This window comes from Schistocerca cancellata, chromosome 12 (genome assembly GCF_023864275.1).
Source record: "Schistocerca cancellata isolate TAMUIC-IGC-003103 chromosome 12, iqSchCanc2.1, whole genome shotgun sequence".
Lineage (NCBI taxonomy): Eukaryota > Metazoa > Arthropoda > Insecta > Orthoptera > Acrididae > Schistocerca > Schistocerca cancellata.
This window is the reverse complement of record NC_064637.1, coordinates 162,075,405-162,095,982: the sequence shown is the minus strand read 5'-3', so window position 1 is coordinate 162,095,982 and position 20,578 is coordinate 162,075,405. Positions and strand designations below refer to the sequence as shown.

The following is a 20,578-nucleotide window of genomic DNA, read 5'->3' as shown; positions in this document are numbered from 1 at the left end:
TGTTCAGATGGGTCCTGGTTTCAGTTGGTCAGAACTGATGGTAGGGTTCGTTTGGTGCAGTGCCCACGAAACTGTGGACCCGGTTCCACAATAGCGTGAGCTATGCTAACATGGAATGGACTGGGTTCAGTTGATCTACTCTTTTTATGGATAACTTTGCACCATGCCACCAGGCCACAATTATTCGTGATTCGTTTGAAGAACAATTTCGACACATGGAATGAATGATTTGGCCACCAAGGTGACCCATCCCCTTGCACGAATCCAACCGAACATTTACGAGATGTAGTCGAGGAGTCAGTTCGTGTACAAAATTTTGTACCGGCAATACTTTCGCAGTTGTGAAGGGCTTTAGAGGCAGCACGGCTTAATACTTCTGTACAGAACATCCGATGACTTGACGAGCCCATGCCACTTTGAGCTGCTGCACAACTCTGGGCAAAAGGAGGTCCGACACGATGTTAGGAGGAGTTCCACGACTTTCGTCACCTCAGTCTGTAGTCACCATAAGCTCGCAAACTGGTCTTAACGACACCAATTTGGTTTTCTTTCTGAGGAGGGGAGGGGGCACGTCTCCATTTTGTGTAGGACCGCTTCGACTCAGGTCGGCAGTGGTCAACTCACTCACGACCCATTCGCCGTAATGATCCGCGCTAGAAACAGGCTTTTCCTGTAAAAGAGATGCTGTCCGGATGGGCCTGTCTTGTCCCATTTGTGCTCTCAAGACAAATGACGAGTGATCCAACAAACACAAACTTCAGCAAAGTTCATCCAGCCACTTACAAATCATTCTCAGTCTCATACCGTAAGAACGACATATCAATAGTCACATGACGATCTAGGTGCGTGCTTCTTTTCCCTGAGACTGCTGCGTAGTTTAATATTATGTGGCTCATTATCTGGATACCAACTACAGAACAGTATTTTAACTACAGTTGGTCACCATGGATTATGCTCAGTGACAGTCAGTTTCAAAATTATAATAAACATGGTGGTAACAAATTTACACTATACAAACAAAAGTATGTGGATACCTCTTACTGGACATTGGCATGGAGCCTGTCCATCCTTCACCTATATGACGCCTTGAACTCTGCTGGGAGCTGTTTCAGTGAGGTATCTGAATGTCTGTAGGCGAACGGCAGCCCATTCGTCCTGAAGATCCGAAACCAGATAAGGTAGTGACTTTGGACACTGGAGTGTGGAGCAAAGTCGGCAGTCTAACTCCTCCGAGAAGTGTTCCATTGGGTTTAGGTCTGGACTCTGGGCAGGCCAGCCCATTCTAGGTATCGTACTGTTCACAAAACACTACCTCACATATGCACTGTGATACTGATACAAACGATGATCGTCTCCAAACAGTTCCTGTACTGTACGGAATACACAATGCTCTGCAATGTGTTCATATCCTTGCGCATTGCTTAAGCACAGTAAGGGAACCATATGCTAAGCACGAAAAAGTCCCCCAGACGGTAACATCGCCTCCTCTGTACTTCGCTGCTGGCGCAACCTTCTCCAGACCCCATTCCACACGTGGTTCATTAAGCCCAGCCACTCGTTTCCAGCCATCTACTGCCCAGTGGCTCCGCTGTTTACCACACTTCACGCATCAGCTGACACTGACCACAGGAGTGCGTGGCTTCTGGGCAGCTGCTCGGCCGCTGTGCCCCGTGCGTTTTAATTCTTTACCAGAGTTTCGTGCTGGCCACACCGCTGACGCCAGTTTGCACTCACAAGTGATTCCTTCCACTGACTTTGTGCCACTTTTCGCGACCACCCTTCGCAATGCTCCACGGTCCCTGTCTGGTCTCAGTTTAGCTGCGGTCGCTTTTTCACGTTCCCACTTCAGAATCACATCGCCAACAGTCAACCTGACGGATTTGTTACTCATGTGTCATCGAGAGATCAGCTGATGTTCAAACTCACAAAGTTCTCCTGCCCAACGCATTCTGCTGCTGACAATACAGTACCCCTCGTCCACCTCCAGGTCCGCCTCTGGTGACATCTGGTGACCAGTCCCACGTTACACAGTGGTGTGCGCATACTTTTTCTCGGACAGTGTATCTATTTCAATAAGGGTTTCTAGTTATTCACAGGCTCCTGCATTTCTCTCAGTGAAGTGATCGAGTACGTATTGGTAATAACTTTCGACAGTGTTGTGAGGCTACACACTGACATTTCAAATTTTTGCTTTGGCTCCAGTCCAGAGTATCTCACACGTGAAAGGCAAGCAGTATGAAATATGTAGTTGTTTCTATACATTGTCGTTCTAATGTGTTACTGTCAGTACTTTTAAGACTGCAATGGCAACCATCTGAATGCTTGTAACTGCACCACAGAGTATAAATATCTACAGAGTGAGCATTCGGATGCGCAGAACGGCAATTCTGTCCGCAACGCTTCCTGCAGTTAGTCACGTGATTTTGGGACGGCGCTTAGTGTATTTTGAGTGTTACTACTTCGCTGCTGCAGCTAAATCACCTTCAGAAGTACTTGAAACTTTGTATTCCCGTTTTACAGACATCTTAACAGTTTGATACCAGAAACTGAATTGGTGAAGAACAATGGTGTTGTGGTTTTCACCACAGTATCATAGCTCAAATTCCACTTTATTTTCGTTTTTCGGTAAGGGGATAAGAAGTGATAGGCAACAATAGTTATGTTTTCTATTGCACTTATTCGTATTTTCAAATTAATTACGTTATGTGATACTGTAGACGGCTCTAAAGTGTCACGAAAAAACAACGCATTTGGAACTATGAAACTGTTGCAGTAAATATGGTAAGCGATTGCTTGTCCATTATGATTTTCAGTTTTTCTTTATTTATCCTTCTGATTTTTATAGGCAAGTAAAATATCTATAACATTTCTCTGCCTTCACTTCAGAAAAGTAAATCCATACATTATGCACAAAAAATACAAGGTCAGTGCTCGAATTTTGGGGTAACAAAAGGAGCGACAGCTTTTCTAATGCACTCACACATGTTGTCGAATGTATTCTAATTAATTACATTACAGTGAACTGTACAGGAAAATGTCTCATGCAGAGATCTTTAGATACACACAAAGATCCGAGAACAGGCATCAATTTGAGGGAATTAATCAAATTGTCGCGTATGAAGTTTATCTGCATATAAACAAAGCACCAATACGTATACACTGACTGGCAGTTTAGGCAAACACACTCACAAATTTATCTAGCTTTTGTACAAGCACGGCCATAAAATTGCAGAAATTCTCTCTGCGATGCAAGACTTTATAATACCGTGTCTCGATATTTTTCGACAAATACAGAGCGTCATACCAATTTATAGTCATACGAATTTATAGTTCTACATTTGTTGTACATACCTATGAAAAGTAACTAGTCATCCTGTCAAATAATTGCAGAAACGTATGTACACTAAAGAGCCAAAGAAACTGGTACACGTGCATAATATCGTGTAGGGCCCCCGCGAGCACGCGGAAGTGCCGCAAAATGACGTGGCATGGACTGAGGTAATGTCTGAAGTAGTGCTGCAGGGAACTGACGCCATGAATCCTGCAGGGCTGTCCATAAATCCTTAAGAGTACGACGGGGTGCTGATCTCTTCTGAACAGCATTTGCAAGCCATCGCGGATATGCTCAATAATGTTCACGTCTGAGGAAGTTTGTGGTAAGATCTTATGGCACCAAACTGCTGACGTCATCGGTCCCTAAGTCTACACACTACTTAATCTAACTTAACTTACGCTATGGACAACGCACACACGCATGTCCACGTCTGAGGAGTTTGGTGGCCAGCAGAAGTGTTTAAACTCAGAAGTGTGTCCCTGGAGTCGCTCTGTAGCTATTCAGGACGTGTGGGGTGTCGCATTGTCCTGCTGGAATTGCCCAAGTCCGTCGGAATGCACAATGGACACGAATGGATGCAGGTGATCAGAAAGGATGCTTACGTACGTGTCACCTGTCAGAGTCGTATCTAGACGTATCAGGACTCCCATATCACTCCAACTGCACACGCCCCACACCATTACAGAGCCTCCACCGATCTGAACAGTCACCTGGTGACACACAGGGTCCGTGGAGTCATGAGGTTGTCTGCATACTGGTACACGTCAATCTGGTCGATACAATTCGAAACGAGACTCATCCGACCAGGCAACATGTTTCCAGCCATCAATAGTCCAATGTCGGTGTTGACGGGCCCAGGCGAGACGTAAAGCTTTGTGTCGTATAGTTATCAATGGTACATGAGTGTGTCTTCGGCTCCGAAGGCCCATATGGATGATGTTTCGTCGAATGGTCCGCACGCTGACACTTGTTGATGGCCCAGCATTGAAACCTGCAGCAATTTGCGGAAGGGTTGCACTTTTGTCACGTTGAACAATTCTCTTCAGTCGTCGTCGGTCCCGTTCTTGTAGGATCTTTTTTGCGGCCGCAGCGACGTCGGAGATTTGATGTTTTCTTGATTCCTGATATTAAGGGTACACCCGTAAAATAGTCGTACGGGATAACCCCACTTCATCGCTACCTCGGAAATGCCGTGTCCCATCGCCGGGGCGCCGACTACAACACCGCGTTCGAACTCACTCAAATCTTGATAACCTGCCATTGTAGCAGCAGTAGCCGATCTAACAACTGCGCCAGACACTTGTTATGAAACGTCCCCTTAGAAAAACTAATGAATTACTATGCTGATAAACCTCTTACGTTATTTCATTTTCAAACAGATGAGCAAAACTGAACGTACTCAAGACATTTCTCTCTTTACTTATGCTGATCAACAGTAAACTGACACACAATATTTTTTTTAGCGCAACGCAATGTGACTTTCAAAAATCCCTATAAAAGAATGGCCCTGACTAACAATAACCTCTACCTTTCATGAATCACTTACCTCACAAAAATCGTCGTTACTCGAACTACTGCAATACAGCGAGCGCCAATACTGCCAGCTAAATAAAAGATTCTAACTACTGAAGGCACTAACTACTGATAGGCATAGTTAGTAAATGAAAGATTTTGATAGAGAACAAACAATGTATTTACCTTAATAATCTTCCAAAGTCATCATATATATATCAGTTCATGATATCCAATATTACAAATTTACTCTTTGTGATGGACAGACGTCCAGATCGTCCGCTCTCAAAATTCTGCCATCTCTCTCCCCACATCCACCACTGCTGGCAGCTCACCTCCAACTGTGCAACGCTGTGCGCTGTTAACATCCAACTGCCCAACACTACAATGGCGAATATTCCAACAATGCCAACCAGCCACAGACTGCACACATCACAGTCAGTGATTTTCATACAGTGCGCTACGTGGCGTTACCAACATAATAACCTAAACAGCCTACTTACAGTTATATAGGCGATGGCGACCGCAGCGCTGTACGAGGTGCATTCAAGTTCTAAGGCCTCCGATTTTTTTCTCCGGACTGGAAAGAGATAGAAACATGCGCATTGTTTTAAAATGAGGCTGCGTTCATTGTCAATACGTCCCAGAGATGGCAGCACCGTACGGCAGATGGAATTTTACCGCCAGCGGCGAGAATGAGAACTGTTTTAAATACTTAAAATGGCGACGTTTTCTTTACTTGAACAGTGTGCAATCATTCGTTTTCTGAATTTGCGTGCTATGAAACCAATTGAAATTCATCGACAGTTGAAGGAGACATGTGGTGACGAAGTTATGGATGTGTCGAAAGTGCGTTCGGGGGTGCAACAGTTTAATGAAGGCAGAACATCGTGTGACAACAAACCGAAACAACCTCGGGCTCGCACAAGCCGGTCTGACGACACGATTGAGAAAGTGGAGAGAATTGTTTTTGGGGATCGCCGATTGACTGTTGAACACATCGCCTCCAGAGTTGGCATTTCTGTGGGTTCTGTGTACACAATCCTGCATGACGACCTGAAAATGCGAAAAGTGTCATCCAGGTGGGTGCCACGAATGCTGACGGACGACCACACGGCTGCCCGTGTGGCATGTTGCCGAGCAATGTTGACGTGCAACGACAGCACGAATGGGACTTTCTTTTCGTCGGTTGTGACAATGGATGAGACGTGGATGCCATTTTTCAATCCAGAAACAAAGCGCCAGTCAGCTCAATGGAAGCACACAGATTCACCGCCACCAAAAAAATTTCAGGTAACCGCCAGTGCTGAAAAAATGATGGTGTTCATGTTCTGGGACAGCGAGGGCGTAATCCTTACCCACTGCGTTCCAAAGGGCACTACGGTAACGGGTGCATCCTACGAAAATGTTTTGAAGAACAAATTCCTTCCTGCACTGCAACAAAAACGTCCGGGAAGGGCTGCGCGTGTGCTGTTTCACCGAGACAACGCACCCGCACATCGAGCTAACGTTACGCAACAGTTTCTTCGTGATAACAACTTTGAAGTGATTCCTCATGCTCCCTACTCACCTGACCTGGCTCCTAGTGACTTTTGGCTTTTTCCAACAATGAAAGACACTCTCCGCGGCCGCACATTCACCAGCCGTGCTGCTATTGCCTCAGCGATTTTCCAGTGGTCAAAACAGACTCCTAAAGAAGCCTTCGCCACTGCCAAGGAATCATGGCGTCAGCGTTGTGAAAAATGTGTACGTCTGCAGGGCGATTACGTCGAGAAGTAGTTTCATCGATTTCGGGTGAGTAGTTAATTAGAAAAAAATCGGAGGACTTGAATGCACCTCGTATTCTGCCTGTTCACGTAATCTCGGTACTTGAATACGCATGCCTATACCAGTTTCTTTGGCGCTTCAGTGTAAAACAAGGCGAATACGTGTAATATTCGAGTTTTTTTACTACCGCAAGTTGTAGGCAGCAGGTAAGCAGCGTCACCCCAAAATCACGTGACTGGCCCGGTGTGATGCCGAGAACAGGCGCACTAGACTACGCACACTCTATAGCTATACGTAGCCCACTGCAGCCGCCACTGCTGACGAGGCGGCGGCCCTGTTGTGTTGCCGGCAGGGAGGCGAAGCTGCTGTGCCGGCGGGTGGTCGGCTACCTGCCGCGGAGCTCCGCCGCCGTCTGGTGAGTCCTGGCAGACGCCGCAGCCGCCTGCGTTACGACGCGCCTCCGCGGTCGGCAGGAGTAGCACGCGGGCGTTCCTCAGTAATGCTGGCCAGCCGAACACCTCTTCACCATAATGAGGCAGGAAGGCGTCGAGTTCCGCTCGTCTCCCATTCTTAGGTCGAGTACCGTGAAACTGGGCAACTCTGTGGCTAATGAGTGGGACACAGCAAGTTCCGTCACTAGATTTCGGAGGAACTTCGCTCGGTGGAAGAGGGTTGGAAATAAGCGAACACGTGTCTCGGCTTATCCGTAAATACCTGACCGTTTTTGAGAAAACGACAACGAAAGTTTCCTCCGTAATTTGTGTGTCTTTCACTACGCCATAATTTCAACTGCAGCAAATGCACAGCAGGTAGCACGGTGTCCGTGACGGTATGTGGCTTCAACACGACACTGCACCACACCACTTCGGAGTCAATGCCCGCGAGCTCTCGATTGGCACCTACCCTCGTCGTCGGACTGGAAGGGAAGGTCTTGTCCCGCGACCAGCGCCACTCCTCAATATAGTTCCCAGGGACTTTTTCCTCTGGGGTTACGTCGAGACGTCGGTGTATGAGACCCACGTAGAACCAAATGGAGACCTGGTCACTACGGTCCAAACAACAGACGCCAGGGGTCTTTGAGAGAGTGCGGCAGAGCTTCACGAGCCGGTGCCGTGCTTGCACTGACACTGGCGGTCGTCACTTTGAACAGTTGAAACTTCCTGGCAAATTAAAACTGTGTGCTGGGCCGAGACTCGAACTCGGGACCTAAAGCTGTGAGGACGGGCTGTGAGTCGTGCTCCGGTAGCTCAGTCGGTAGAGCACTTGAACGCAAAAGGCGAAGGTCCCGTGTTCGAGTCTCGGCCCGGCACACAGTTTTAATCTGCCAGGAAGTTTCATATCAGCGCCCACTCCGCTGCAGAGTGAAAATCTCATTCTGGACTTTGAACAGCTGCCACGAGCTACATTGCTGTTACGCGGTGTTCGGTGTGCATGTCCGTAACACAGTAGATATGCATTTCCGACCACTGGTTCCCTTTCTCAGCATAATCGGTTCTGGACCTATTATCACCTGGTTCAGTTTGATCCAAAAGGTTTGAGATAACCTGTATTTAGAAACAAAATTATAATGTGAAATAAAACTCTGTCCTTTTTTACTAAACCAATCTTTCTAATTTCCTATGTTTCTGCTGTTATGTATACGGTCACAAAGTTGCCGATAAAATCGACAATTACACATTTGTTTCGCTTTCCAGTGGGTGAATAAAATTTGTGTAAAATTTAATTCTTATGCTGAATGAGCTGCACGTATAACTTAACATCAACTTACTTTCGGTTTGTTAGCATTACAAAGTTATCAGCATTAGCAGAAAGTCCCAGGATATCTACGTACAGTTTTTCCATCTGAAAATAAAATGACCTTATGACCAGCTCAAACACGATGCGTGTACTTGTGGCTTCCGTCACTAACATCAGCACTACAGAGGAACACACTGCAGCAGAGCTTCGTGATAAATATTCACTCAAGTTACAGTATCAAGAAAAAAAAAGCTGGTGCTTACTGTTGCCACAAAGTACCGGGTAGTTATAATTAGATTTTCCCTATTTAACACCTTAGTTATAACACAGAAACTAATTACCGTACGAGGTCCAGAGTTGGTAGCATCAATGCCTATGGCGTGGGGAAGTGAAATAATGCAGAATCAATTCAGTTGAAACACTTTTATTACGCTGCTACGGTGCATCATACCGTTGCATACCGGTAGCATTAGTGCTACAAAAGGGCGCCCATCAGTGCCCAGAAGAGTTTGAAAGCGCAGGACTTCATTCTGCACTGCAGAACGAAGCAGCTCCGTCCTTACCTTAGCCACCTCTCTCGATAAGCTGCGCCTGAGATCAGCACATGTGTGAATGTTCCCCTGGTAAACCCTGTCCTTCGGGGAAGCCCCACAACCAGAAATCACTGCGAGTGAGATAGGGTGATCGATCAGGCCAAGCATTTGGAAACGATCGACTGATAATTCGATCCTTTCCAAATGTGTTTCGGAGAAGCAGGTGAACTGTACGAGCGATGTGCGGGGGGGCCGCATCTTGCATAAAAACTGTGCAGTTCAATGCGTCTCTCTGCTGTAGGGCGGGTATGAGATGCTGACGAAGCACACCGCAGTAATGCTGACCACTCACAGTGCACGGCTTTGGTCCTCGAGCGCCAACTTCACGAGCCGTTGCCGTGCCTGCACTGAGACAGGTGGTCGTCGCTTTGAACAGCTACCACGAGCTACACTGCTGTTATGCCGTGTTCGGTGTGCATGTCCGTAACACAGTAAATATGCATTTCCGGCCACTGGTTCCCTTTCTCAGTACAAACGGTTCTGGATCCACTATCACCTAGTTCAGTTTGATCTAAACTTTGCCCTTTTTTACTAAACCAATCGTATATGTCGCTAGTTTTCTATGTTTCTGCAGTTATGTTGTAACCTCCCCGCAAAAATATTAAATGTCAATAACCTCCCAGCAGGAATATGAAAGTCAGTGTTACGTGAAATGTTGTCTTCCCACAAAACTCAATAATTAAAAATGAACCAAGCGTAACCTGCTTGCAAAATTAAAGAATAATAGTGGCCCAAATGTAAACTCCCCACAGTAATAAAAGTCAATGATAATAAAAACGTGCAAAAATGTTAAGTCCTCACAAAATTAACGCTAAAATGAACCTGGTAAATTTTATAAGGGCAGCCGCGCTGACCCTTGGCCCTGTGCAACAATTATACCTGAACACAAAAACCAAAATTCTTACATTAGTAAACTCCCTGAATATCTGTTCGTATGTTTCGGCACAGCTCCGTGCAATGCTGGCGTATATTTAATTCTGGTTCTCGGAGGAAATGTATAGGAAAAACTCTTTAAATTAAAATGATTACTTTGTTTAAAAGACCCACTTTATAAAAACTTATTATTGGGCGAATTCTTGAACAAATTAATTACCTATTAACATATGTTATTAGCTGAGCGCAATGCTGTTTCATTACCTTTGATAACAATATACCTCGTCCAGAATCGTGACCAGAGACCCATGTCGACGCCCGCCGACTCCACACACACAACTACTGTCTCACGCGCGCTACTAGCACTGACTGAACTCTCGCGCGGTCAAGCGCAGACTAGCAACGATAAATAACTCTCTGGTCAGAGATTCTGTCATGCCTCGTCATCGCTGGTTGAAACGTACGCGTTTCATAACCTTCCACTGGGGGGGTAAAAATTTGGCAGCGATGGTGAGTCATTTGGACTTGCCATGAGCAACAAATTTTTTCAGAATTAATTAACTTTACAATTACAGCATATATACAGATATAGAACATGAAGTAAATATGGTGCATATGCACCAAGTACAAAACATATTAGGCAATGACAAAATGTGACTACAAAACATATTAACAAATGACATAAGTGCAGACGCACTGAAAAACTCTTTAGCATTTTCACAACAAATAAACACAATGGCAAAAAATCATGTTGACAAGTGACATAAGTGCACATGCACTGCAGTTCAGAACATATCAGCAAATCAAAATGTACATACAATGAGTAGTAATCATGTTATAAAATGACAAAAGTGCACACGCACTGAAAAACTCTTTAGCATTTTCACAACAAATAAACACAATGGCAAAAAAAAATCATATTGACAAGTGACATAAGTGCACATGCACTGCAGTTCAAAAAAAAATGTATAGGCCATGAATACAAACGATGTTAGCAAAAAATGATTTTCACTATGTTACAAGAATTAGGATACGAAAAGGAAGGATTGCATCATAGTTGTAGCACTTTATGTTGCACGCAGCTGCACTGAAAGTCCATATCTTTCCACAGAAGTACAACACCAAGTGAGACAATCTGAAGTTCTTTTCCCAGAAGCATTTATCAGCGTACCCAAGACACTGAAATGTCGTAGCAATATTCCATGTTACCATTTTGGCAGTACATCAGGTACACCAAACAGTGCGACCATAATAACGTCTCCATCGCTCACGGTGGTGGACAGCATGTCGTGTCAACACCACGCTCTTACAAGGCACACCAACGTAGAATTAGTGCAAAAACCAAATATAGTGCTCCATGATCAAGAGGATAAATAACTCTCTGGTCAGAGATTCTGTCATGCCTCGCCATCGCTGGTTGAAACGTACGCGTTTCAATGTGTACTGTCACAAAGTTGCTCATAAGATCGACAGATACAATTTTTTTCGCTCTCCACTGGATGAATAAAATATGTGAAAAATTTAACTCCTACACTGAATGTTCTGCACGTATAACTTGTTTATATCAACTTACATTCGGTTACTTAGCACCACAAAGGTATCGGCACTAGCAGAAAGTCTCCATAGCACTTTCTCCATCTAAAAGCAAAATGACTTTACTATCAGCTCAAACACAATGCGCGTACTTGCAGCTTCCGTCACTAACAGCAGCGCTACAGACGAACACACTGCAGCAGGACTGCGTGCTGAATGTTCGCCCAGATTACGGTACTGCTGGTGCGCGCTGTTGTCACAAAGTTGTCACCTTACGAGGAGAACGGGGCACGTGCCAACACCTCATTTCCCAGAAACCTGGCTCAGTGACAGAGAGAGAGAGAGAGGGCTGATAACTGGCCAACACGCGTACTGACTTATCCACGGATGCTCGACCGTTTCTGGGTCGAACTTTTTGAGGTCCTTTATACTCCTTTTAGCGAGTAAGTGGCACAGCTGGGTCCACGGTACACAGTGGCCTGCGTCACCGCTTCACACTTTTGCACGCTGTGTTCGAAACCCAATCAAAACAGAATGGGGCAATGACGAACGTAGCTGTGAAGCCACACCACATGGCGACACGTTCACTGTACAGCGGAAGTTCATGTCCTGTGACTGGAGGTGAAGATCCCCAAACTCGGCAATTCTGTGTGTTCGCTTCACCCGTCAGAGACAAAGGAGCTTCCTGTGTTCATAGGGTGGTTCAAGGCCAGCCATCGTCAGCTTCAATCCTTAGGCCGGTATTACACTATCAAATTTCTTTGTCCAATATCTTTGTCCAATATCTTTGTCAAAGATATTTGATAGTGTAATAGGGACTTTGTCAAATGTCGTCCAATATTTGATCAAATCTAGGGCCTCGCTGTATATTTGATCAAAGAAACCGCTTGTCTTCTGTTCACTGCAATGTGACATGTTACCACATGGAGCGCTAGCATCGCTGCAGCGTACTGTCGTCTGTAGTGTTTTTATAACCATTGCCGGTAAATACAATTGGTGTGTGCCGACGACTACAAAATTAATAGAGATGTCTGAAGCTGATGAGGCGCTTTACAACGTGAGGCACCCTGAATACAAAAATAGATTAAGAAGATTGGAGACCTAACCTGATCTAACCTAACCTAACCTAACCTAACCCTCTCCTGTAGCAAGGAATGGGAGTGTTATAGTGAGCCTGTCTTCTGAAGATGTAGCAGTTCTTAAGTGAATATTGTGCTTTGTGATATGAGGATACACTTCATTGAGCACATACAGAAATGTATGCTCATCCATTCTTAAGTAATTGATGTACGACTTGACGTCTTCAACTCTAAGCTCACGTAACAAGTTTTGTTGAATGCTTTTATCGTGTCGTCGTAAAACCCACGGCTTCACCCAGATTAGATTAGATTTTCGTTCCATAGATCCGTGCTTAGGAGAGCCTTGTGGATGTGGAACATGTCGATTTTTTAAAGCTGAAATAACAATACTAATAGTATGAATAAATACAATAGATCATTTGTTTCTATTAAAAATTTCGCCAAAGGAGTAGAAGGAGTTGGCCAGTAGTAAGTCTTTCAGGCTCCTTTTAAACTGATCTTTATTTCCAACTAAATTTTTTTATGTTTCCTGGCAAATTATTGAAGATGAGTGTTCCTGAGTAGTGGACCCCTTTTTGAACTAAAGTAAGTTGGTTGGTTTGTGGGATTAAAGGGACCAGACTGCGATGGTCATCGGTCCCTTTTTCCAAATACTAAAAACACCCACAGAGAATAAAAACGAGTAACAGAATAGATCACAGACGCTTTTAAGTCCTTGTGCAGATCATTTTTGTTCCTGTATTGTATGTATGAACTGAGTTGTTTGTTGGAAAAAGAGATATATTATTTACGACAAATTTCATTAAGAAGTAAACATACTGAGAGGCAGTAGTTAGTGTACCCAGTTCTTTGAAGAGGTTTCTGTAGGAGGTCCGTGAATTTACTCCACAAATAATACGTATTACACGCTTTTGGGCCTTGAAAACTTGTTTGACTTCAAGATTTACCCCAAAATATTATCCCATATGACATTATGGAATGAAAGTATGCAAGCTTTTTCATTTTTATGTTTCCTATGTCTGCTAACACTCGAATTGCAAATACAGATTTGTTAAGGCCTTTCTGCAGTTCTGTGGTGTGCTCCTCCCAACTGAATTTATTATCAAGTTGTAATCTCAGGACTTTTAAGACTGTCAACCTCATATGTATGGTTCCATTTTTTCCCCCACTTCTTTTCCGCATGTGCACACAATGCAATTGGAGTATGTAGAACTGCTGCGGTTAGTAACAAGTTGTTGTCAGCCATCTTGAACTTTGACGAAAAATTTGATGACAGTGTAATACCCCCTCTAGCGCTACATCAAAGATCTTTGTCAAATATATTGGACGGAATATTGGATCACATCTTTGATCAAATCTTTGACAAAGAAATTTGATAGTGTAATACCGGCCTTACGAGAAAGTGGAGAGCGAAGTCAACATGTCGCCGTGTGCCCGTGGTGCAAGCTGCTGCACGATACGGATCTTGTACGGACATCATGCGAAGCACTTTCCTTACGGTGGACCACCGGATGTTCAACTGTCGTGACACAGCAGACGCACTGCCTGACGGTCGGGAATTACGCGCAGCGTCGCCTGCCACAGCGACAGCGATTCCGCCAGCCACCTGCGGTGCAACCGGCCGTCAGCCCCCTCCCGGAGCGACGCCCAGTTGTCCAGTTCTTCTTCGCCGTGCTCCGCAGAGCAGGTGGAGAAAGAGGACCCTTCCGTAATGCTTCCAGCCGGCGACACTCTCGGACTGCAGCTGCAGCATTACTGTTGTTACGATAATAGAGCTTCGCCAATAACGCCCTGCTCCTCTTGTGCAAGCTCATGTCGACACGTCAACGAGTGACCTGCGACTGGTCAGGTGTGTGAGACCGGGACTGATCCCGGCACCTGGTGGCCACAGTAGGAACTGGACGGTGGCGCTGTGACGCATGCAAGTCATGCGCCCCGTACTCCGGACATTAATGCTGCCAACACTGGTATTCGTATGGAAATTAGTTTCCGTGTTATAACATGTTAAGTTGGGAAAGTTTAATTACAACCACCTGGTATTACTTTATGAGGAGGACAGGGCAAGTGTCATCTGATTTCCCAGAAACTTGGCTCACTGAGAGAGAGAGAGGGCTGATAATTATCCAACAAGGGCATCGACTTATTCACAGATACTCGACCGTTTCCGGTGAAACGACGGTCAACGTTCTCGAGCGACTAACTGGTGCAGCCGGGGCCGCAGCCGTGGTACAGTGGCTGGCGTCGCCGCTTCACACTTTTGCACACTGTGTTCGAAACCCAATTATTCTTTTTCTTTCATTTTTCTTATTTTTTTCGTTTGTCTACCAGCGTCCATGGAATATTATTGCACGAATGTTTTCCAACGTATGTTGAAATAACTTTACCCCTCGAGAATGAGATTTTCACTCTGCAGCGGAGCGTGCGCTGATATGAAACTTCCTGGCAGATTAAAACTGTGTGCCGGACCGAGACTCGAACTCGCGACCTTTGCCTTTCGCGGGAAAGTGCAAGTGCTCTACCAACTGAGCTACCCAAGTACAACTCACGCCCCGTCCTCAGAGCTTTCGTCCTGACAGTACCTCGTCTCCTACCTTCCAGACTTCACAGAAGCTCTCCTGCGAACCTTGCAGAACTAGCAAGTGAAGTTTGGAAGGTAGGAGACGAGGTACTGGCAGAACTAAAGCTATGAGGACGGGGCGTAAGTCGTGCTTGGGTAGCTCAGATGGTAGAGTACTTGCCCGCGAAAGGCAAAGGTCCATAGTTCGAGTCTCGGTCCGGCACACAGTTTTAATCTGCCAGGAAGTTTCAACTTTATCCCTGTTGCTCTGCTATTTGTCTCTCTGGTGAATTAATTCCTCCACTATTTGTCTGTCTGGTGTATGAATTAAAAGAAGTAAATGAATGAGAAAAATGTTTGAAATCGTTTTCGATGAAATTCCTGTAGTTTATCTTCATTCCTAATAAATTGCAAGCGCCGGTTTTCGAAAAAGTAATCCGTTGTGCTCCCGAGTGAGATTTATACGAAGAAATGTCACAGTGGTAAACGCGCCTTTGAGCGATGTTCACGGTGCTCGGAATTTCTATGTTTCTAACGTGTCTATAATCAGTACAATCCAAGGGAATCCACCAAATCTTCAAGAACAAATCTAAGTATGAAATGTAAGAACTGATAAAAGAATCAAATGGAAGAATATGAGATTTTAAGAAGATTGTAACTCTTGAAAAATACCGTACGTACACACACACACACACACACACACACACACACACACACACACACACACGTGTCTGATATATTAAATATGTGACGCTCATTGTGACGTTTAGTTATAATTTTACAATTAATATAACGCCTTTGTATCCCTAATTTGATAAGAGACATACATGTTGTAATCTTCTTCGGACATGGATAGATAAGCGAAAAATAAAATAAAATAAAAACACTGATTGGGTTCGAACACAGGGTGCAAAAGTGTGAAGCGGCGACGCTAGCCACTATACCGTGACAACGGCTGTGCTAGTTAGTCGCTACAAGGCGTATAAAGGACCTCAAAACGTTCTACCGTCCTTTTCCCAGAAACGGTCGAGCATCTGTGGATAAGTCAGTAGGCATGTTGGCTAGATATGAGCCCCCCTCTCTGTCACTGAGCCAGGTTTCTGGGAAATGAGGTGCTGGCACGTGCCCTGTTCTTCTCGTAAGGTGACAACTTTGTGACAACAGCGCGCACCAGCTTTTGGTGCTTAAGTATAGTAATTCACGTAAACATTCAGCACGCAGCCCTGCTGCAGTGTGCTCTGCTGTTAGTGACGGAAGCTGCGAGTACGCGCATTGTGTTTGAGCTGGTAGTAAAGTCATTTTGCTTTCAGATGGAGAAAGTGTTATGGAGACTTTCTGCTAGTGCCGATACCTTTGTAGTGCTAAGTAACCGAATGTAAGTTGATATAAACAAGTTATACGTGCAGACCATTCAGTGTTGGGTTTAAATTTTACACATTATAACGTTGTTGCTTTATTTTGTGGTGTAAGCGGTGCTGCTAGACAATAAAAGCGGTTTAAAAGCTGTGAGCTGTCTGGGGAAGTTAACCTTGCATTACTGAGCAACTGTTTCACCAGGTATCCCGTCTAGCTTACCAAATTCCCAACCAGACTAACATTAATTATAATCTTTTAATAGTCATACGACAACCGGTGATATATATATATATATATATATATATATATATATATATATATATATATATATAAAGAATTTAAATAAAAAGAAATAAATCAGTTTATATTTGGAAATTTATTTTAACATTGATCATTGAAATTTCAGCATATTAAACTTGATTCCTAACTAAACTGGTGCCTTATTTAGGATTGTGAAAATGTGAGATTGTAATCTTACGGAAGACATCAAATATGGAGCCAAGATTGGGAGACTGCATACAACATTGCATTCATAAAACAACACACAAAGAACGTTGAAACATATGCAAGAGAAAATTAACCACTATCAACCGATTCAATTTTCACCCAAAGAAGTTACGTTCGTAGCACAATCCTGTCCGTCATGTAATTACCACACACTGGTATACTAAATTCATATTAACTCTTTGTGAAATCTTCCCGAAAAGAATAGCTGAGGGCTACTTTGATGATTACACCACATGCTTCACGTGGTCGACTTGGTTTACACAAAGAGTGTAACTCCATAATAATTTTGATGATTAAAATAAATTAGATCGAAAAGCAATTTACAAAAGAAAAACCTCGAACTTGTTACTATCGTCTTACTATTAACCTGATGGGTCAAACAATTGTATAAGCACGTGGTACTGGTTTCACAAAGTACACCCCACGTGGGTTGAACATAAAGAAAAGTTGCTATATTGAAAAATATTATCAAGACGAGACGTTATAATCTCACGCACATTCGCATTTAAGATTGATGAACTTAGAGTTACTGATCAACACATGGTTCCACTTTACTCACAAAGTAGTGACAAAGCAACTACCGGAATATATTCTGAACTTCACACGAGAATTACACTGCGCTGCAATTTAAGATAACATTAGATATTTTAGAGCTAAACCTGAAATAAAGGTGATTAAATTTTCAGTTAGGCTGAACTTAAGAAATCCATTGTCCTACGGACTTAGCAGACACGCGCTTAGCCGGAGATCTTACCACTTCAGACGCTCGCCACGGACAGACTGACCTGGTCCCATTCTGAGGGTGGCTCACAAATGCAAACGGAAGTGGCCAGAGGGGCAGCTTCCTATACCAACATGACAAGAGACGGACAGGACCATACTAAGGATAGAAACCTCTTTGCTTTTAGAAAGCGTAGCTACCTGTTCCGACGTTGGTCCTACTGTTCTCTAGCAGACAGACTTGTCTGCTACCCTCAAGCATGCAACTAGAAATACGTTTGCTCATTCATCCTCTCACACAGAAGGGAAGGGGGATGACAGTATCTTATCATATACAGTATATAAAAGAAAGCGGATGTAGGTTCCGTATGAGACTGTGTGACATGAATTACATATAAACTGTGTTTTAGAGTGTAGTAGTGTGACAGATCGTTCTTGTTTATGTGTAAAAGTAACACGTTCCACTACTCAGTCTCCTCCCAGATAGTCAGAAACGCCACAGTAAATTTAGAAGAGGAATTTATGCCGTAAATGACAAGAGATTTAAGAAATTAACATGAAAGGTATCCAACAGAGACCTTTCAACATATTTTATTCACCCACTGGAGAGCGAAAAAAAAATTGTATCTGTCGGTTTTATGGGGAACTTTGTGACCGTATATATAACTGCAAAAACATAGGAAATTAGGGAAATATATGATTGGTTTAGTAAAAAAAGGACAAAGTTTAGATCAAACTGAAGTAGGTGAGAGTGGATCCAGAACCGACTACGCTGAGAAGGGGAACCAGTGGCCGGAAACGCATATTTACTGTGTTACGGACATGCACACCGAACACGGCATAACAACAATGTAGCTCGTGGTAATTGTTGAAAGCGACGACCACCTGTCTCGGTGCACGCACGGCAACGGCTCGTGAAGTTCTGCCGCCCACTCTCAAAGATCCCTGGCGTTCTGTTGCACCGGTGGACAAGCAGTTTGGACCCTAGCGAGCAGGTGTGCGTTTGGTTCTACGTGGGTTTCGTACACCGACGTCTTGACGTAACCCCAGAGCAAAAAGTCCAGGGGTCGCGCTGGCCCCGGGACAAGTCCTGCCCTTCCTGTCCCACGGCGAGGGTGCGTGCCACTGAGGAGCTCAAGGACATTGACTCCGAAGTGGTCTGGTGCGCTGTCGTGTCGAAGCCACGCCCTGTCACGGAGAACAGTGGGTACAGCCTGCGTGCGCCATTGAAGTACATCCTTCACCTTCAGCATTGACTGCGAGCTGCGTTGGCGTTATACGGCGTCCACTACATAATAAATGTGCGTTTCCGACCGCTCGCTCCCCATCTCAATATGATCTGCTGGGGACCCACTATCAGTTTCACCCGGTAGGTTTGACAAGCCGTGTACAACCTACCGTCCCTCAGAAAATTGCATACAATGTGGCATGACTTTCTTCTTTTCTGTCATACCACTGAACTTCTTTAGGAAAATGTCTACTGGTTTGAACTAATTACCTTGCTTAGAGGACATTGAATTAATTTTAGGTGTTGCAACCTGTTTTTGCCGGTCGGAGTGGCCGAGCGATTCTAGGCGTACAGTAAGGAACCGCGCGACCGCTACGGTCGCTGGTTCGAATCATGCCTCGGGTATGGATGTGTATTATGTCATTACGTACGTTTAAGTAGTTCTAAGTTCTATGGGACTGATGACCTCAGAAGTTAAGTCCCACAGTGCTCAGACGCATTTGAACCATTTTTGAGCAACCTGTTTTTTTTTCTTATACTATTCCTCTGAACAGGTTCAAAATGGTTCAAATGGCGCTGAGCACTATCGGACTTAACATCTGAGGTCATCAGTGCCCTAGACTTAGAACTACTTAAACCTAACTAACTTAAGAACATCACACACATCCATGCCTGAGGCAGGATTCGAACCTGCGTCCGTAGCAGCAGCGCGATTCCGGACTGAAGCGCCTAGAACCGCTCGGCCATAGCGGCCGGCCTTCTGAAAAGGAGTGTACATGAATGTGTAAAAGTTTTGTTTCAATACCTTGCTTAGCGCAATTTACTTTTCTTCAATTTTATTTCGGTGAGGATAGGCCTATAATTATTTGGATTTTTAGAGCATTAAAAAACATAAATCCCACGAAATTGGCAAATTTTGTGACGAATGTTTTTCTGTGTTGGATAAAACGAAGCTCATAAAGCTGGGCAAATTTGTAACGAAGTCATAGCTGTGTGTCGTCGGCCCAGCCTTAGTGACAGGTGAGTCCGCCTGCTTAGCTAAGTACTGCCGTGTTTGCTTACAACGCAGCGGGCCCAGGTTCCGTTTCCCGGCCGGGCTGGAGATTTTTCTCCGCTCGTGGACTGCGTGTCGTGTTGTCCTCACCATCGTTTCTTCGTCACCGACACTCGAGGCGCCCAATGTGGCGTCACTTGCAATAGCCCAGCGGCCGAACTTCCCCAGATGCGGACTCCCGGCCAGCAATGCCACAGGATCATTTCATTTTAGGTGAATTTAACTGTACTTTCCCCGTCTTAGGCCAACGGCCCTGCCGCAGTCGTAACACGGGTTCCCGTCTGTTCACCGAAGTTTAAGCGCTGTCTGGCTGGGTTAGCACTCGGATGGGTGACCATCCGGTCCGCCGAACACTGTCGGCAAGCGGGATGCGCTCAGCCCTTGTGAGGTGAACTGAGGAGCTACTCGACTGAGAAGTGGCGGCTCCGGTCTGACGTGCCCCTCCATATCCGCATCCAGTGACGCCCCTGGGCTCAGGATATCGGGCGGCCGGTCGGTGCCGTTGCGGCTTCACGACCTGTTCGGGCGGAGTTTTATTTCCCCGTCTTGACTCTACGTCACAATCTTGTCCCGAGCTGTGGTGGGGTGGCGGGTACCGTTGTGACAATACTGCATATTCCGATTACGTCACTGTACATAAAACTTTATTTCTATCAAAATTAAATGACATACATTACAAAATTCCATACATGTGAAAACTACATAAATGTCACAGTACATATTTGTAC

The 20,578-nt window shown here is 44.8% G+C and overlaps 1 protein-coding gene across 1 annotated transcript in view; it reads left to right on the top strand.

Annotated features, from left to right (window-relative positions):
- The window catches only part of LOC126109550 (uncharacterized), a 456,059-nt gene that overhangs the window by 7,173 nt on the left and 428,308 nt on the right, over window positions 1–20,578 (top strand). Inside the window, exon 4 of the mRNA XM_049914566.1 lies at window positions 6,966–7,028. Within this exon, the coding sequence (XP_049770523.1) occupies window positions 6,966–7,028 (63 nt within the window). The remainder of the gene's footprint in view (window positions 1–6,965; window positions 7,029–20,578) is intronic.